The sequence below is a fragment of the Triticum dicoccoides genome, chromosome 5B (genome assembly GCF_002162155.2).
Source record: "Triticum dicoccoides isolate Atlit2015 ecotype Zavitan chromosome 5B, WEW_v2.0, whole genome shotgun sequence".
NCBI classification, from domain to species: Eukaryota; Viridiplantae; Streptophyta; class Magnoliopsida; order Poales; family Poaceae; genus Triticum; species Triticum dicoccoides.
The window spans coordinates 396302177-396322259 of NC_041389.1; the positions used below are offsets into that span (position 1 = coordinate 396302177).

The 20083-nt window shown below is 49.8% G+C and overlaps 1 protein-coding gene across 1 annotated transcript; it reads left to right on the forward strand.

Moving 5' to 3' along the window:
• Window positions 1-8980: 8980 nt before the first annotated feature.
• On the forward strand, window positions 8981-11614 carry LOC119305579 (CBS domain-containing protein CBSCBSPB5-like). The gene is made up of 13 exons (XM_037582066.1): window positions 8981-9130; window positions 9220-9352; window positions 9426-9578; window positions 9691-9772; window positions 9872-9985; window positions 10082-10148; window positions 10238-10343; window positions 10433-10491; window positions 10574-10701; window positions 10735-10844; window positions 10912-10997; window positions 11087-11176; window positions 11265-11614. The coding sequence occupies exons 1-13, from the start codon at window positions 9017-9019 to the stop codon at window positions 11451-11453; spliced, it is 1431 nt and encodes a 476-aa protein (XP_037437963.1). The 5' UTR covers window positions 8981-9016; the 3' UTR covers window positions 11454-11614.
• The last annotated feature ends 8469 nt before the right edge of the window (window positions 11615-20083 follow it).

The following is a 20083-nucleotide window of genomic DNA, read 5'->3' on the forward strand; positions in this document are numbered from 1 at the left end:
TGTATCCCCTGTATCGTGGCAGCCTGCGTGGTCTGGAGTGGTCACTAGGAGCTGAGAATGCTCTGCGTTTTACTGCAAAGTTGATGGCAAACTTCTCGAGTGAACTTTCATGTAAACTCACAGGTCATAATTTTGGAAGACCTGAAGACTACGTATTTTGTACTGATTTGACCTGGTGAGCATTAGCCTCTGTTTCATCCGGATACTATTGCTGAAGCCTGAAGGTTCACTGAGAATAGCATTTTTTTTTCCTTTCAAAAAGAACGGTAACACCCTAGATCTGTGTAGATTGATGCACTCATTGAGATTAATTTTTTTTCTGTTTTTTCAATAAAGGGTGCTTTTATTACCTCAGAATGTAGCATCAAGCAGATACAAAGCATTATGATCGAGATGGACTGGGCCGAAGCTGTCATGTTGTTGAACGCCAGGACGATCGATCGCTCGAAGGTCCGTGTGATGGTGGAAGAGATCAAGAGGATGGTTGTTGATGACCCTAGGGAGATTTCTATTACTGCTATTAGTCGTTCGCAAAATAAAGTCAGCCATGCACTAGCTGCATATGGGAGGAGCACCCTCGTACTGCAGTATGGTTGGGCTCAGGTTTGAGTGACATTGTAAAACTTGTTTTGGCTGATTTGCCTCCTTAAGTAATAGAATCTCCTTTTACCCCGCAAAAAAAGCATTATCAGTAACACCCGTCCTCTGCATAATTAGGATGCACACTGCGAAACATCTAAAGCATTATGAAAATCCTTTGTGTTGGTCATCTTACTCTCCGTAGATCGTTTGGGGATCTGAAAAATGATGAGTGGCAAGGCTTACAGCTGCAGCTTCAAAGTGTTGTCTTTAATGATTTAGCTACATGGACGTTTTTTTAGAGGAAAGGCAGTTGCCCAACTTTATAATAAAGTCATCAAGACAGGGTTCACAGAAAGTAAGGCAAACTAGGTACAGATAGATTCATAGGATCAAGCCAAAGGACATGCAGGTCCGGTAAAGAAAGAAGAAACTAGACTAGACGAGATTCACCATCGGGGACCTTTGGGGAGGCAGGGCGATGGCAGAAGCTCGGATCTTGGTGACCATCAGGGCAATAGCATCAGCATCACCGGCCATAATGAGAGGGCTCCACTATTGAAGAAAAGCAGCCATTTAAAAAAAATCGACAGGTTTGTTAGGAAAAAGATGTTCAATCGTAAATTTGTTATGAATAGTCCACAAAGCCCACACAAGAGCACCGAAAGCAAGCCATAAGACTATAGCAAATTGGCCGGAGAGGTTTAGGATTAGAGGAAGGAAGTCATCAATGGATGATGGGTTCCAATTCACGTTCAACCATGAACAAACACACCTCCAGCCAAGCTTATGTGAAACACGGTTCAAAAGAATGTCCTTGGTGTTCTCGGTCCAGCCGCAAAGAGAGCATAAGGGAGACACATTCCCATTAGGTTTAAGAATTTGATCACTAGCCTGCAATTTTTGTCTGATGGCCTGCTAAAGAAATATTTGATTTTGAGCCGGATTTGAGCTCGCCAGAGGCCCTTGAAACCTGGGGAGAGCCAACCTCGAGAGTGATTAAGGTATGCTGATTTGATTGAGAACTTGCCCTAAGGGGAATGGGGCCAAGAGATCTGGTCCGGGGTATCTGAGAGCAACGGCAGATCGGCAGTGAGAGCCTGCCAATCCACCAACTCTGCGGGAGACAATGTCCATCGTAAGCCAAGGCTCCAATTAGCTGAGGTTAGCTCTGAAATAGAGATTGACATGTTGGAGTAGTACGAGAAAAGGGTAGGATATGCGAGGTAGAGGGGCCCCTCGCCCATCCACCAGTCGAGCCAAAATCAGATCGAGGAGCCAGAACCAACCGAGAATTTCACTTAACCACGAAATTCGTCTCGAATCTTGATAAGAGCTCTAAAGAACTAAGAGCCCCCGTGAGCGGTGGACATGAAAAGGGGGCAATTAGGGAAATATTTGCTGTGGAGAATTTTTTTTTTGCATGGTAATACGTGTCTCATTTATATCATAAGGATCATAGTACAAGCCACGTACATACCGACATGACAATACTGAAAAGACAGCAGAACACTAGCCTTTGCACATAGGAGCACCAGCCAAGAAGTAAAATTACAAACAAGACTGAAGAATCCTCTGAGCTTGACACCAACGTCCTTCGAGTAAGTCACGTAACCGACCTGGCAAAACTGAAAAGACAGCAGAAAGCTAGCCTTTGCACAAAGGAACAACAACCAAGAAGTAAAATTACAATCAAGATTGAAGAAACCCCTGAACTTGACACCAACATCCGTTACCTGCCTCTGGAACCACGACAGTAGCCACCAAAAAGAAAAGTGACGGATCACCTTCACACCCGAGCTCGTAGCGGCTCCACCACTGACATGCAGCTTTGCGGACCTCCAAGGTGGTTCACCAAAGGTGAAACCATTACCGTTGAACGAATCAGACCGGGGCAACACCCCGGACACGCCATCGAACTCCAGATCTGGCACCCCCACACGACTAGAACGCCGGAGGAGAAAACCACATCTGCCATCCACGAACCGCGAACCCAGCACACGATCCACCATCTTCCAGATGCCGCCGATGCAGACCACAATCTACATCCGCTCCTGGATTACCTCCCAAGCTCCGCGCCGGCGCTGGAGCAAACGCCGTCGCAACGGCGGAGCCCGAGGACACAGGTCCACCACAAGGATGTCGCCGCCGCCACGCAATCCTTACTTGAACAGACTGATTGTCAAATCCATCCCCAACCATAGGACCGATCGCTTTGTTGGAGTAGGATCCGAAGAAACTTTACTCAGCGCCGTCATCGCAGCCGCCGAAGCCAAGACGATGAACGGCCTAAAATCTTAATCTACAAAAGAGAAAACGATCCACGCGCGTGGATCCGGCGACCCCCCTCACCACCGACGACCGAGGCCGCCGGCGGAGGGGAGCCGCCGGACGGTGGCGGCGGGGAAGACTCCTGGCGGTGAGGTCGCCTTTTCTTTCTTCTGGCGGAAGAAAGAAACGCCTTCGATTGGGACGCGGCTAATCTGCACCCGAGCTCATATGCTCCCGCATGAACAGTAAAATCGAAAAAAAATCAAAAAAAAATCAAAAAATTCCAAATTTTTTTTGAGTGAAACATCGACAAAAGTTCTAAGTGCCTGCAAAAATTCGTCATGAAATCACATTCCTAGAAGGCGTGGCAAAAAAAAACAAAAAAAATACTCTGAAAAAGCTACTTTCAAACGCATTTTGAAGCACTGAATTTGTTTTTTTTTGCCACGCCTTCTAGGAATATGATTTCATGACGACTTTTTGCAGGCATTTAGAACTTTTGTCAATGTTTGTCTAAAAAAAATTGGAATTTTTTTCGATTTTACTGTTCATGCGGGAGCATATGAGCTCGGGTGCAGAATGGACTTTTCGCTTCGATTGCCCTCGAGTAATATCTCTCCTGAAGAGCCGATCTGTTGGCATCGCAGGCCATGGCTTCCGTTCACGGCGACAACATGTAGGAGTGCCGGATCCAATTCCTCCAGCGGGTGTGGCCCCGACTGATTCGGAGAGGAGCTTCTACTGTACCAATGGTACTGTTCATGCGGGAGCATATGAGCTCGGGTGCAGAATGGACTTTTCGCTTCGATTGCCCTCGAGTAATATCTCTCTTGAAGAGCCGATCTGTTGGCATCGCAGGCCATGGCTTCCGTTCACGGCGACAACATGTAGGAGTGCCGGATCCAATTCCTCCAGCGGGTGTGGCCCCGACTGATTCGGAGAGGAGCTTCTACTGTACCAATGGTATCAGTTCTTTTGTCAAGCTAGGATCCTACATATCGGTTGGACGCCCTGCTCCGTTATGTCCTGATCGGTTTGCGGCAAGGACAGTACACATCCTGAGTATGGTTAGAGTTCATGTTTTGTACTCTGCTCAGGTATGTTCTCTGTTGATTTGTTCTTTTGGATTTGTTCAGGTATATAGGATTCAGTATTTCGTTCTTATAAAAAAAAGTGCACACCAAGCATACACAGCCCAGCGGTTCACCTCCGCTGCAGTCCAGTGCTCCTCCCATGTACACTGTTTATCTTCCCCGGTTGCAATCTATGGCCATGAACAACCTCTTCTGAAGATAAAACAGCCTCAGTTGCAGGTATTCGATAATAATTGATGTTCGACGCTCCATCTACTACTCCACAGAGACGCTCCACTTCAAGACAATGATCTCCTCCTTCATTTCTCCACGTCACTAAATGAATGAATTCGGCGAGGTATGCAATTAGCTGGCCGTCTATTTACTCTCCTAATCAATGTCACCATCTCTAGGAAGGCCAGCGAGCAGCAGGACATGTATTTACTCTCCCGTGCCACAATCTCTGTCTAGCTATAGCGCCTCTACTTTTTATTCCCCCATTAGTTTTTGAAGGAACAATGAACAAGCAATTTCCTCATCCCACGAGCCCTCTTGCTTCAAGGCTGGAATAGACCACAAATTGCAGGCTCCAATCTAATTTGCCGTACCACCAGATTTCTACTCCTGCGTATTTCTTTCTGGACATATGTCTTTTTGGGATTAACTTTCATTATTTTGGTTATGTTTAGATTATTTCCATCTAATGCATGGTGTGTTTTAATCATTGTTTTATCTTGCACCAGTCACATCTATTAGTTTTTTCAGTAGGATTTACGCGGGAACTATCCGATTAAATTTCGCCAATCCGCTGAGAGTACAATGTTTCTATATCTACATATTCTAATTTCCCGCAAAGCTTAATTTCTGTATCAAGCAGTTAACACGGAATTGGGTTGTAGCAAGTTTCTACACCCTATTTATCTGTTCCTACTGTTCCAGTGTTGTGTGACGATGGATTGAGTGTAGTAGTGTACAATGGCTTCTCAATTGAAGACAAATACCCCTCTCTTTTTTTATTTAGAGTTGTTCATTTTATTTCGACATTGTTCCTATGAAGATTAGATGGTGACCCCCCACGAAAAATAGAGTAGAAGGTAACCCTGGTCCAAACAAGAAAATGAAAAAAAAAGTAGACATTACATTTTGTTCTGCATACTAACAAGGATTGACTTTATCATTCATTTGTACTTCAACTCTCAATTTTATACAGGGGATTCATTTCCGCAAACACTAGATACTAAAAAAGATACTATCTTTTCAACCCTTATTCTCTGTTACTCAATATATGTTCATACATTTACTTTTACAATTCTTTAGATTTATACAAATATACCTACAAAAAAAAACAAGTATACCCACAGCAATGCGCGGGGTATCATATAGTTCTAGTAAAAGACACTACGATTCCTACCAAAGCACGTGTGGTCGCTGTTGTATAACTGATAAAAGCCCATAATGAAAGTCGGTAGACTGGACATGCTTGAATTAATATAAGTGTGACCTTCCCAACAGAAAATTGGTAGCGGCCACGCCAAGGAGCGACTCTAGAGCCAATTTTTAGCTCAGTGGGCCAAAAGTCATCCACGAGAAGCTTAAGAGGAAAGATAGGAATGCCAAGGTAGGTGGTGGGGAACGAACCAAGCTTAGAGTTAAGAATATTTGCAACACAAGATTGCTTGGGCGAGCATCCTAACACAAAGACCTCAGTTTTGAAGAGATTCATTTTAAGCTCTGACATGGCTTCAAAGCACAACAGAAGAAATTTAAGATTGGCTGGTTGTAGGTCATTTTTCTCAGTAAGAATAACAGTATCATCAGCGTATTGTAGATGCCACCAGGCAACTCATTTTGATTTCAAAAATAAGATTAGCCAACTGTAGGGCATTTATCTTCTAAGTAGTATATGTATGATGCAACTTTAGATGGAGGGGGTTAGATATGTGAGAACATTCCTTTGAAAAAAAAATATTTGCTTGATTTTTATTCCAAGGCAGAATCCGAGTTATAATAAGTTAATAAATAAGGATGGTCTCGCGAATGTGTCGATGTGTTATTTAGATATAGTTATAATTCTAAGTTGTTGGTGGGTGTTATTTCATAGGCATTATTAATACACCATGACTTACTTTTTTATATGGTATTACTGAATTCATATTTTTCTTTATAAATTTAGTCAAAGGTTATAAAGGCATATTTTTTCTAAGAATTTGTTTGTATACAACACTATATGTTGTAATGATGGGAGTAGTATATGTATGGTGTGGACTAATGTTGAGGATGTTGACCACCTGCTCTTTGGGTGTCATCTGTCTTATTATGTTTGGTATTGCATTAGGGCTACATATATTCATCGCCCTCGCACAAGGATTTGGTTGGCCTTTGTATGAGAGAAGGAGGATCGCTCTTAAACACAAAATTATGGATTTTGCTTCCAAGGTTGCCTAGACGATTTGAACAACACGCAATAATCTTGTTTTAACCTGAATGTTTCATCTCATGTTGAGCATGTTCTTCACAAGGCTTTGTTGTTAATCTTATAATGAAAATAACTCCTACCGGCAAAGCGAAAATGGGTCGTGCTGAAGATGATCACTGGGATTCAAAATCTTAGTTGGGATGCCATATTGCCTTTTTGTCAAGAAAAAAAGTTCAACGGTAATTTAAAAATTCAATTACACAACACATGATTAACACTTCCATACATGTGTTTGAACATGCTCAAACACAAACAATGCAGTGTGCACACATTATGTTTTATTCCAACATCATTCTTATCACACATGTTCAACAGAGAGCCCATAGGAAGACAACATGGCAATGACAAAAACAAAACGATTGGACAAACAGTTAGGGAGAATAGAGTTAGGATGTCAGTAAAGTCTAACCTTTGAGCTACCACAAAATAATATGAGACAATGATCTTTATAATTTAGTAAATAGAAAACCAATAAAACCCAAATACCTAAGGCTCAATAGTCATCACTTGATACCATTTGCCATCAACAACTTCCTTCCACAGGGTCACCATATTATTGCCATCGGAAAATAGCCAAAAATGTTCTACCCCTTAATTAACAATGGGGACACAGGGTTCTGACAGACTTGAAAACTTTGTAAGGAAGTTTCCATGGCTAGTGATTTATATGTGGACATCTTTTTGTGAAAAAATAGTTTTCACATTTTCCTGCTATTGAGTTACAAATGACTACCAAATAGTCTTGGAAAGGGGTTCCGAAGACGAGTGAATTTGAGTACAATCCATTTTATGCACCACAAACATTACAACACTATAAACCCCCATCGTTCCAACTTGAGGAATCAATTCATAGCACTTACACTTATATTCATGCGTTTTAATTCAAGGTTCGAGTGACCCGTTGAAGACATAAATAACCAAGTAGTCCTATAATCGCGGGCACGGTTATTCGAATAGTTATGTGCCGACGAATAGTTATGCGGGCAACCAATCATCTTTTATAGTTGGTTCTCGCACACTTTGAAGGGTGCCGACGAAGGTTGATCGACCACGACTCTTGTAATTGTATAAATAGCAAGATCATTTCTCTAGGAAAAAAATTATCAATAAGAATAAACACGCTTATCAGTCCTGTGCGTGGCAGGGCGGGTGCCCGACTATGGCGCAGACATGTTTGGTGGTTGTTGGTGGGCAGCTGGCTCCCATGCTATGATCGGGAAAAGTGCACCAACGGCTCCCGGTCGACATCAAACTCGGCGGCATCCGCCTCTCTATTCACAGGAAGGACGCTGGGGCAACGACCTCAGAGTTATGGTGGATGTTGCAGGTCGACTCACGTTGTTGTGAAGTGGCAGCGGCTAGTTCTGCACCGCAGCATGGTCAGCCTCCCGACGGCCATGATGATGATCTTTGGTGCGCATACATCCCACCCATCTACTAGTGTCACTCTGGCCTAGCATGGAGTATTGGGAGATGTGACTGTCGGGAAGATCTCTTGCCAAGATGGTGTTTCAAACACACTTCATTTCCGGGGTGAAAATCCTAGTTCTGGCCTTTGCTGGCCAGACTCAGCAGCGGCGAACTTGCATCATTATCTTGTTGAAGACGTTGTCTTCGTCATGACGGTAGCGTGAGGGCATTTGAGGCTGTTTGGTTTAGATCCTTTAGCTGTCTGGCCAAAAAATTAGTCGTTGACCAGCCGTGGCGTGGGCGTTTGGATTGGATCCAAATAATTGGTACGCAAGCGCTCCTACACTCTTCCCTCGTTTTTTTGCGCCAATGTATTGGTAGAAATGAGGGCGTTGGAATCGTTCGCCAATTTGTTGGCTCACCATCAGCGCCCACGATTTGGCAAGGCTGACCTGGGCAGAAACCAAAGAGCCCCTTTATCCCTTCTTGAACACGTTGCTGCGGAAGAAGTCGACATAGTCCTAGGTGTTACATTCATATCATGTAATATTTCCGCCATAGTTGCATCTGTTATATACTCCATTTGTTGATGTTGTCTCGATGTCTCGCATCATTTAATAAGAATGACTATGTGTGCATCAATTGATGGAGAGGCCGAGGCTCCAACCTCTTTTTCAAAAACAAAAAGGGGATAAACGAGCTTGATTCACTTGGTCTCTCTCATTCTCTACTCTAAATGTGATAGCCCATGGTAACTAGCTTCTCCTAGAGATCACTCCCACCACATGCTATAATTGGGCAGTGCAACAATGCTTTGTGCAATTTAACGAGCAATTAACCTGGCGGATGGGAAAAAATGGCGGGAGCTGAACCAGGCACGACGTCGACCTTCCATGCATTTTCGCCCCCATTTCCCAGACGGCTAGCCGTACGCACGTCCACGCCGCGCAATGGCCGGCTTGTCGCCGCCAAGGCGGACGATGTCCTTGGGAAGCGGCTCCCGGCGGGCGGCGGCCGCCGGCATGGCCGGCCCCAAGCCCGGGCTCGCCCGGTCCGTGTACGTACCCGCCTCCATCTCCGTTCCAATCAATTTCTTTGCATGCATGCATGCTTGATCAAATGTAAGCATGCATCGCGTGGCCGGTGGCGCAGGACCCTGGGCAGCGAGCGCACGGTGAAGCGGCTGCGGCTGTCCAAGGCGCTGACGATGCCGGAGAGCACGACCGTGCTGGAGGCTTGCCGGCGCATGGCGGCGCGTAGGGTGGACGCCGCGCTCCTCACCGACTCCAACGCCTTGCTCTGCGGCATCCTGACCGACAAGGTGCATGCCGTAGCTAATACCTTTCTCTCGACAAGGAAGGTGGAAATGGAATTGCCAATGCGCGGTCTGAGCTGTGATTTAATCTACAGGACATTGCTACGAGGGTGATCGCCCGCGAGGTCAGGATGGACGAGACGCCGGTGTGGAAGGTGATGACGAGGCATCCGGTCTTCGTCCTCTCCGACACGCTTGCCGTGGAGGCGCTGCAGAAGATGGTCCAAGGTCGAGCTGCACCTGGCCTTTTCCCTTCTCTATATGAAGAGTTGATTAATTAATTGCTCCGGTGTAATTTCAGGCAAGTTCAGGCACCTGCCGGTGGTGGAGAACGGGGAGGTGATGGCCATGCTCGACATCGCCAAGTGCCTCTACGACGCCATCGCCAGGATGGAGCGGGCGTCCGAGAAGGGGAAGGCGGTGATCGACGGCACCGACAAGTACCACTCTGGGAGTACGTAGCACCGGCAGCAATCCTAGCAATCAATCCTATGTCAAGTGTGCTGATTGCAGTCAAATCATCTATACTATACATCCCTATCAAACGAATAAGGTTGGATCTGCAGGTAACCCGAGCTCGTTGCTAGAGGCATTCAAGGAGCAAATGTTGAGGCCATCCTTGTCGACAATAATCACTGCTGACTCAACGTTTGGTTCATGAGCCCCTCTGCATTTGCTTCATTCAGTTATCTGCGCATGTAGTGCGTTAGTTCATCAGAACTGATGCCATGTGGATCTATAATGTAGGGTTGTGATCGCAGCGCCGGGCGATTCGGTGCTCGCGGCGACCAAGATGATGGTGGAGGCGCATGCGAACTCTGCCGTCGTGGCCGTCGGGAATAAACCTCGGGGCATCCTCACGTACGTGCCTTTCAGTGGCATTTCCTTGTGTCAGGTCAGATGAGCGTTTTGCTGATTATCCTCCTTTGGTGTTGGCAATGGTCTACGGGCGTGCAGCTCCAGGGACATCTTGATGCGAATGATCGCCAGGAACCTCCCTGCAGACTCAACCCCGGTCGAGAAGGTATGCATTCCAACTCCAACCGCCACGATATATTTCTTGGCAGCCATGTGAATGTGATGGAAGCTGAAATGTATATGATTCACCTGCAGGTCATGACTCTTGACCCCGAGTGCGCGACGGTCGACACGCCGATACTGGATGCTCTCCGGACAATGCAGGAGCGCAAGTTCTTGCATCTTCCCGTGATGGACAGAGGTATATACTAGTATGTGCTATGCAGAGCAGAGGAGAAATGGCGAGTTGGCACTCACATTTCTGTGTTTTCACCGTCTGTGTGCGGGCAGACGGTTCCATCGTCTGTATCGTCGACGTGATCGACATCACGCATGCCGCCATCTCCATCGTAAGTCCTCCTTTTTTTCAGAAGACAGAAAAAGTTTGAGTTGGTTGATGAGATGTCTCCTACTGATTGCATGAATGTATAGGTTGAGAGCAGCGGCACCGGGGACGAGGCGACCATCTCGATGATCCAGAGGTTCTGGGACTCCGCCATGGCCTTGGGCTCGATGGATGACGAGACCGAAACCCAGTCTCTGATGAGCGACGCGACCAGGTCCCAGATTTTTTTTGAAAAGGAGGCGGCCAGGTCCCAGATGATGTCCGAGGTCATCCACGAGGCGGCCGAGCCGCCGTACCCCGCTCTCTTCTCCTTCAAGCTCCAGGACAGGCGAGGCCGGATGCACCGCTTCAGCTGCGGTACGTACCTACTGCCACTGACCGTGCCTCTGGAGTACGACTTATCGTCTGCATACATGCGCTGCAGAGGTGCAGAGCTTGACGCCGCTGGTCACCTGCATACTCCAGAGGCTCGGCACCGACATCGACCGCCACCGTCTGCCTCAGATCCTGGTGAGTGGTTCATCACGGGATACATGTGATGATGAAACTGGGCAAATGCATGCATGCATGACCCGGCTGGTACGTACGTATGCTTGCAGTACGAAGACGAGGACCGGGACATGGTGGTGCTGGCGTCGGACGACGACCTCACGGCGGCGGTCGACCACGCCAGGCTCTCCGGATGGAAGGCATGCATGCATGGATCCACCGGCATCACGAAACTTGTTCCGTTCAGCCGGTTTGGTTTGAACTATTTTGTTTCTTTTGCATTTGCAGGGTTTGAAGCTCTTCTTGGATTACTCTGGCGGCACGCCGGGTCGGAGAAGCCTGGCATCTAACAACGGAACGACGACGATGGACCTGGCCAGCCGGGAAGCGTGGTCGGCGGCCTACGGCGGGGTCGCGGCCGGGGCTGCCCTGGTCACCGGCCTCGGGGTAATGGTCTATCTGCGAAGAGCCGGCTAGCTGTACTTGCTGTCTAGTAAATCCCATTCCCATGTGAAAAGAAAACATCTCTCGGAAATCTTTAATCTGCACGTGAGGTTTGGATATTCATTTTTAGATAGATACACCGAGGGTAACACGGGCATGACACACGCTCACGCAACGTCTACTCACGATGACAAGTGTCAATGTGTCGTACATCTCCAGAAATGAAGAAGCAAACGACGAGAACATCGCGTCCTGCTGAAATTTATCAGGCTTTATTAACAAAACGCACAGGCTACATATATAACCTGGTGCGTTGGGGGCTCATACTTGCTTCGCCTTGGTCCACACAAGTGCTACATAACCATGGTTTCCATCCCGAGAGGCACCGACAATTGTAGATTTTGGACGGTCTAGGTTTGGAGCCCAGGCTACATCCCTCACCTAGTCCTTGTGCATTTGAGGGGCGGAGAAGAAATCTAGCCTCCGGTGTAATCGCCGTTAAGGTGGTTCTTCACAAGCGTTTAAACAAACACCTTTTGTGAATGTCACACATTTAAACAAACACATTCAAGTGTAGTAGTATCTGATTAAACATGGCAACTCCCAACATTGGACCTCGCTAAGGAATTGGTTGTGTAGTACTCCTTGCATTCGCCTGAAGTTGAGTACAGTTCACCTTGTTCCTGGCAAATGTAGCGCTGTGAAAATTGCGAACCCAAATTAACTCGCAAAAAAGAAGGAAGAAACACAACTACTGCATTTCGCGGAAATGGCACGTCCTTGCCTGTAATAATTCCAAAGATGCATCAAAACGTTGCGGATTTCCTTGCATTCGCCTCCTAAATAAAATACTAGTCCCCTAAAAAAACTAGGCAAGATGCCGTTGTAAAAAAGGAAGAGGATACTACATATTTGGAAACCAATCCATTCCTGCCGGAAAATCAATATTTCTATTGATATAGTAATATTTAATTCCAGCTTAAAAAACCTGGAAGGCATTTTAATGACAAAGATTTGATTCACCCTCTCTCTATATAAATGACCATACAAGGACCAGAGATTATCGTATCCTTAGGCACACGGCAAAGAAATAAGTGATTCTCCATCGATCTCTCCGTCATGGCACCCAAGAGCAACGCGACCCGGATGGCTGCGGTTTTCGTGGTTCTTATGATCATGTCTTCCACCCTATCATCATCGTCCTGCTATGCACGTACAAGTAATAACATCTCCTGTTGTTTTGTTCATGTGTTTCCAAATTTTGTTGATCTCTAGAGTTTGGATCGGGTATTTGGGTCCGTAAATTTATTAACAAAAAAAATCCATCACTACTTTTCCCTACATACATTGTACGTCAATTCATTGCTCAATTTATGCCGCGACTTATATGGATCATCGATCGAACTTGCAGTTGAAGATGGAGTGGATTCTCCAGTGTGCTTCCATGTGGAAAAGTGCCAAGACCGTTGCCAGACCGCATGCAGCATCAGCGGCAAGCCCTCGACTGGAGCCTACTGCAAGATCGATCAGTGTTGTTGCGCCTAGCATGATGCTTCTATTCTCGCACGAACAATAATTTTATTACAGCTTCTTACAAATGTAGCATTGGTTACCGTAAAAATTATAGAGAAAAGTCCCCTCAACTTGCCACTCGGTTTAGATTTCAACACTCAACTCTAAAACCGGTAATCCAGCACCCTTAACTTCCCAGTGGGTCACAAATCAACCCCCTACTCAGTTTTGACTGTGTTGACCGGTTTTGGCTACGTTTACTGCTGACTGTACAACGCCACGTCAGCTTGGACTATGTCGAATTTTTGAAAGGTTATTTTCGTGTGTTTAATGAAGGTGTGGTCCACGGGTCAGCTATAGATTAGCAGAGAGGGTTAGAATAAATGGGGGATTACCGTACGCTGATCACATGGCTATGGGCACATCTGGCAGTGATCGACTGATCGTATCAAAGTTTTTTTTAGAACGAAGACGTACGATGCGTCTGGCTTTAAATTAATAAAGCCCACCGACAGGCAGCATCCAACAAATTCACCACAGAAACTACAGCAGAAGGTAAGTGGCCGAAGCCAAAAGTACGGAACATGCAACCGGCCTCAGCCTGATAGAGAAAGACAGCAACACTAGCACACAAGCAGCCAGTCCAAAATATCACCACGAGCAGCATCTTAGTGACAGGCTTCAAACTGAATCGTGCGGATCCGCTCCATGGCCTCCATCATCCGATCTGCATCACGCGGTTCCCCCAACGGTGTCCATGTCTGGAGAAACAAGTGGCATTTGAAAATAATATCAGCAGGATGGTTAGGGAACTTGTGTTCGATAGTCATCTTATTACGGGTGGTCCATAGTGACCAGCACAGCGCCCCTACGCAACGCCACAGCACGCGCCCGAAGCTACCCCTATGAGCGAGAAGGATCCCATGTAGGTCTGAAGCCGTATGGGGATTCAGTTCTGCGCAAACGCCTCACGGACGGCACTCCAAGCAAAACGAGCTAGGTGGCACTTGAAAAAGATGTGGTTAGCATCTTCATGCGCTCCACATAACGCACAAGACCCATCCGAAGGGCCGTGTCTAATGGCAATGTTGTTAGAAGAGGGAAGGCGGTCACGGAATAATTGCCAAATAAAAACTTTGATCTTCAGAGGAATAGAGGCTTTCCATAGCCCCCTAGCTATGTCAAGAGTCGGTCCCTCGGTCAGCTTATTGTAAAGCGACTGGATCGTGAACTTTCCGGAGCCCGAGAGGGACCACGAGACCGTGTCGGCCTCAGGGCAGAGAGATACACCCTGCAAGGCAGTTAGGAGCCCATCCCAACTTGCCCGTTCATGGGCGAGGAGTGGTCTTTTGAGAGAGATGGCTGGTGGGTTGGATCTGAGCGCGTCGGCCACCAGAATGTCGACGTTAGTGGCAAGCTGATAGATGACAAAGTGGCTACGCCAAAGAGGTTCCGACCCAAGCCAATGGTCGAGCCAGAACCTCGTGGAGTTCCCGTTCTTAGCACAGAACTTGGCCCCTAACGTGAAGGCAGGTTTAACAGCCTGAATCCCGTTCCAGAAAGGTGATCCCTTCGCCTTTGAGGTGAGGAAATTCCCATCGGGGAAATATTTGGCGCGAAGGATATCGGCCCAAAGCCCTTGTTCGTTCTGGGAAAGTTTCCAGATCCACTTGACAAGGAGCGCTACATTCATGATTTGGAGTTAAGGATCCCAAGGCCATCGAATTTCTTGGGGCGGCAGAGCACCGCCCACTTGATCAGGTGGTATTTCTTTTTTGTCCCAGTTCCTTCCCAAAAGAACTTAGACCTAGGGGTGTCAAGCTTGGCGTGGACTCCATCAGCCAGCAGGAACATGCCCATAGTAAACAGGGGTAGGGAGGACAAGCTAGAGTTTGTCAGAATCAGTCTAGCCGCAGAAGATAAAAACCTGCCGCGCCAGGGACTAACCCGGTTCGCCACCTTGCCGTATAAGGGTTCCCATTCGAGAATCGAGATGTGTTTGTCCGAGATGGGAAGGCCTAGGTACTTAATTGGAAAACTCCCTAGTTTGCAGTTAAGTAGGTTGGCAATGCGAGTGGCACGGGGATTGTCCATCCCTATGGCAATCACCTCAATCTTCAAAAAGTTTATCTTCAGGCTGGAGATGATCTCGAAAGCGAGGAGGATGAGCTTAATCGAGGCTATACTATGGTCATCGGGCTCGAAGAGTAGCAAAGTGTCATTCGCATATTGTAAATGGGTGATCCCTCCGGGGCAGAGGTGAGGCACCACACCGCGCATGTGGCCGGCGATCTTGGCCTTGTTCACCATGGCCGAGAGGGCATCAGCAACAAAGTTGAAAATCAAAGGCGAGGAGGGGTCTCCTTGTCTGAGACCCCGTTTGTTGCGGAAGAAGTTCCCCACTTCTCCGTTAATGGACACCGCAGTTTGTCCCCCCGAGACAAGTTGCATGATGCGATGAATGAAACCCGACTCGAATCCCTTCTGAGTCAGCACCTCGCGAATAAACTCCCAGTTCACTCGGTCGTAGGCTTTCTCGAAGTCAAGCTTAAAGAGCACGGTCGGCTGACGCGTGCGCTTAAGCTCGTGAACGATCTCTTGCAATACCACCGGAACTTCTAGGATGTTACGGCCTTTGAGGAAACCCGACTGGCTACGGTCGATCACACGTTGTGCAACCGGGGCAAGTCTCGTAGTGTATGCCTTGGAACATAATTTGAAAGGCACATTAATAAGGGTGATGGGGCGGTATTGCTTAATCGAGTCAGCCCCTTTAACTTTAGGGATGAGGCTGATGACGCCGAAGTTGAGGCGCGAGATGTCTATTGTGCCTAGCGCAAACCCGTTGATAATATCGTAGAAACTGTCCTTGAGCGCCGGCCAAAACCACCGGAAGAAGGACACCGGCCAGCCATCCGGTCCTGGAGCGGTATCGATCTTCATCGAGCCAAGCGCATCATCGATCTCCCCCGTGGAGAAAGACAAGGCCAGGCCATCATTTTTGACTTGCGACACCCGTGATTCTTCCCCCCAAAAGTCCTCACGGAGGCGTAAGGGCTTCTCTTCCGCTGTACCCAACAGGTTAAGGAAGAAATCGTAAATATGCCTCGAGATTTTGGCTTGGCTGACCAGTAACCCGTGATCCGATTGCAATCTCATAATCGAACATTTCGTTTTGCGGCCGTTGGCGAAGGCATGGAAATAGCCCATATTTGCGTCCCCCTTGGTAATCCACTTGACGCCGCCCCTACGGCGCCAATATTCCTCCTCTTCCGAGAGGATGGCCAGCACTTGATTTTCGAGGGCATAACGATTAGCCCACTCCGCTTCTGAAAAGAATCTAGGGTCAGCTTGAACGTCAAGGGCTTTAATTTCCTCGATAAGAGCTACCCTAGCTCGTTTAGCTTCACTTCCGTGGTTTGCACCCCACCCTCGAAGGAAACCACGCAGGGCCCCGGCCGCCGAAACCCAAGTGTCAAGGGGACCCCTGGAGCGGCCAGCCGCAGCCCTAGCTTGCCCCCAACGCACGAGGAGCAAGGGTATGAAACCCTCTACCTTGAACCACCCTTTTTCGAAGTAGAAACGTGGACTACGTTTGATCCTATCCTCCCAGAGGCCAGGATCAACGGAACATGGTCAGAACCAATGCGAGTTTCAGCAACCAGCGTACACATGGGAAAGATCACCTCCCAGTCAACCGTAACGAACACACGGTCCAGGACGCTCCGAACCGGAGTGAGTTGCTTGTTAGTCCACGTTTATCTAGCCCCAGTCCTAGCAATTTCCCGCAATGCGCAAGCCGCAATGGCATTGTTAAAAAGGGAGACCCTAGGCCAGTCAATGTTGCAATTATTTTTATCCGCGCCCGAACGAATAAGGTTAAAATCGCCCCCAAGAACAATGGGAATGTTAGCGGCTTGCTTGGCCCCGACCAAGACTTGGATTTCACCCAGGAAATCAGCCGCGCGCGAGTGGTCGGCCGGGCCGTAAACACAAACGATCGCCCAGGAAGCGAGAGAGATTCTATGCTTAATCGTGACAGAGATGAAAAATGATCCCACGCCCCAGGTTACAACATCACAAACATCAGAATTACATCCCAAGAGTAGACCGCCCGAATGGCCAATGGAAGGGACCCAACCCAACACGAAGCGGTGGAGAGGATCATAGGCCGCAAGATCACAATACGAAAAGTCCGCTTTGATCGTTTCTTGGAGAGCCACAACATCAATCCTTTCACGAGCGATATACTCCCTAAGTTGCGTGCGTCGACCCGAGTGCCCGCAACCCCGGATGTTCCAAAAGATGTAACGCATCAGATAATACAGTTGCGAAGGCGAACCCCTCTGGAGGTCACCGGTTTTGCCACACGCTTCTTAGCTTGGGCTTGGCTCGTCGATGGCACTGCGCCAACCTCCCTGGTTGCGGCAGCCCCCTTCGACAAGACTAGCGTGGTAGGAATACCCGCAGTCACTGGATCAGCAGAGACCGCCAGCGCCGTGGTATCAGCCTCCCTGGCCTTGGCCGCAGCAGCGGCCTCTGCCAAAGCCGCTTGGGCCTCCTCGCGAGCACGGATAAGGGACACAAGCTCACCACGATCCGCTCCTAATTCGAAACCGTTGTCGTCTAAGATAGAAGCAAGCTGCGGATCTGTAAATGCGTTCAAAATCTTAAAGGAGGGGGTGGGTTACCTGAAATCTCCAGATTCTTGTCCGCCAGTCGAAGCTGCGCACTCTCCAAGGAAGACAGGTCGCCCAGCGCCGCCTTGGCCCGAGCACTTGGAGCACGCTGAGGGATCGGAGATTCCCGAGGGCGCCGCGCCTTGGTCGCCGTGCCCGCAGAGCCCAGCGCAACCTGAAGATCCACACACGCCGACGCCACAGGCGAAGGGAGCGCCAGCGCAGCTTGCTTGACAGGAGGCTTCCGCCCGACCGACTTCTTAGGGGCACGCCCGGATCCCCCCGAGCTACGACGGCTAGACATCGGGGTGCGAATGGATGGCTCATTGAGCACCACACCCGAGTCCGAGCCGAGCAAACTGGGGGAGGCTGGGGCGACAGCCGCAGCGGCGCGACCAGCAGCAGACAGCGACGCCGAGCCCACCAGATTGAAAGCCGCCACCAGAGCGCGGTACGGAGGCGGACTACTCCCAGCCGTGTCCGAGATCGCCAGCACCCCAGGCTCCGCGTTCTCCTTCCCCTCGTCGAGCGCAAGTTCATGGATACCCAATTGATTCCAAGTCTTCGTGTCAATTGACGTGTCTGGCATGCTATCCTCAGGATCATCCTCATAGCCGGCCATGTCCACATCCATAGCGCGGCCCTTGATGCCAGTGTGTTGCCCGCCCTGGGCCCCTAGCTCTTGCTGCTGCCCAGCTGTCCCGCCGATCCCCGGACCAGGCGGTCCAGCGCTCTTGTCGCCCGGGTGAGAGGGTGAGTTGTTAGGACCAGGCGCCGCCGGCCCATCTCCAGGGCGCTTTCGGAGCCTCTCCACCTCAACCCGAATGTCGTATCCCTCATGATTGAACCAAACTTGCACAAAACCATTCATCTTGTCAGGGGCTCTGCATGCAAACTTCATCCTCACCGGTCCCACCCGGATGAGGGATAGCTCATCCACCACGATAGGTCTACCCAACATCTTGAGCCCCTCCATCAGACGATCGACACGTCGATGCTTCTTGGGGATGCCATGAAGGCGGAGCCACACCTCCGGCATGGAGAGGGGCACAATCGTCTCATGGATCGAGTCATGAACCAACACCGTAATGTCGTGGATGGAGAGGAAAAGCTTGCCACTTGTATTGGCCATGTGCAATAGATCTGCAAAAGGAAACACCACCGTGAAGTCGTTGTCGCCAACCTGCGCGATCTGCCAGTCCAAGTCTCCAACCACCATGTGCTTCAGCTCCTGCTTGAGCATACGCAGCGAAAGCCTCCCCGGCTCCGCTGATAGGATGGCACCATTGGCAACATTAAGGGCCTCGCCCTCCGCCATCTCTTCTTATTCGAACTCCATGCAAAAAAATCCCTCGCCCGGAATGGCACTGCCCATGATCTGGAGGTGCGGCAGCTTGCCCCGTGAAGGGCAATAAGCCGAGGCGTGGCCCTCCTGCTTGCAGATCACACAAAGGGGGGGGGGTGCACTTGGCCTGGAAATGCCCGGTCCGGCCTCACTTGAAGCATTCCCCGCCATCCTCCTCGACCGGGATGGGGGCATCCGCCGAGCCCCGCGGCGCATCGGGCGCGACCACCGCAAGCGATGCAGCCGAAGCCCGTGGCTTCTTTGCCAGCAGGTCCCCATGGCCTCCGCCGCAAAGGGGGTGCTCCTGCGGCTTACGCTCCAGCTCGCGACGCCGCGTCCCATACTTGCGCTTCTTCTTCTTCTCTTGCTGGCCCCGCCAGGGTGGAGGAGGACCCCAATCCCCCTCGCGCCCGTGGAAACCAGATCCGGAGTCATGACCCTGGTAGCCACCGTAGCCACGACCAGATCCACCGTCTTGACCATGCTCAAAACCACCTCCGCCGTCCGCACGCCCCGCCGCCTTGGCCCGCTGGCCATGCTTCGCCTGCTCTCGAAGGGCCTTCTCACGCCGCCATTCCTCCTCGGTGAGCGGAGGCTCCATCGGGCGCTTGTCTGCGCGCCTGTCGCCCATGGTTGTCGCCTCGGCAAAGGACCGAGTGAGAGGGGGAGGAGGGGGGATGGGAACGAGAGATCCGACAGAGAGACGGTGGTGCCGCACCTCACTGGGACGAGCCGGAAACCCTAGCGAGGGGTCGCGGAGGCCCCTACGCAGCCATATAAAGCGCTGGCAAGCGGGCTTCCGGGCCCCTCCCAGGGCAGGCCGACCGCGTGGGCTGTCAAGGCCATGCCCAGCACATGAGCCCGAAGGCCCCCCCACAGCCTCCAAGGGCCCCACACCAGGAGGCCCGACGTCCAGAGGACAGAGCGGGACCGGCCCAGGCCCAGAGGCCCCCAGCAGGCCCAAGGTATGGGCAGACGACGCCAACCCTAGCGCGCTAGCCACCTCAGCCACCCGCTTCGCCGCCGTCACCAACGACGCCGTCGAGGGGAAGGCAGGAAGAGTAGGCCACTCCTCGGGCGTCACCGGAGCCACCACGGGCACAGAACGCCGGGGAGACAGCGGGAAT

Excerpts from the sequence above, each read along its gene's own strand:
- LOC119305579 (XM_037582066.1), top strand. The coding sequence starts at position 9,017 with ATGCCGGAGAGCACGACCGTGCTGGAGGCTTGCCGGCGCATGGCGGCG. Across the intron at positions 10,344-10,432 it reads TCTTCCCGTGATGGACAGAG|ACGGTTCCATCGTCTGTATC; the intron begins GTATATACTAGT and ends GTGTGCGGGCAG. Across the intron at positions 10,492-10,573 it reads CGCATGCCGCCATCTCCATC|GTTGAGAGCAGCGGCACCGG; the intron begins GTAAGTCCTCCT and ends ATGAATGTATAG.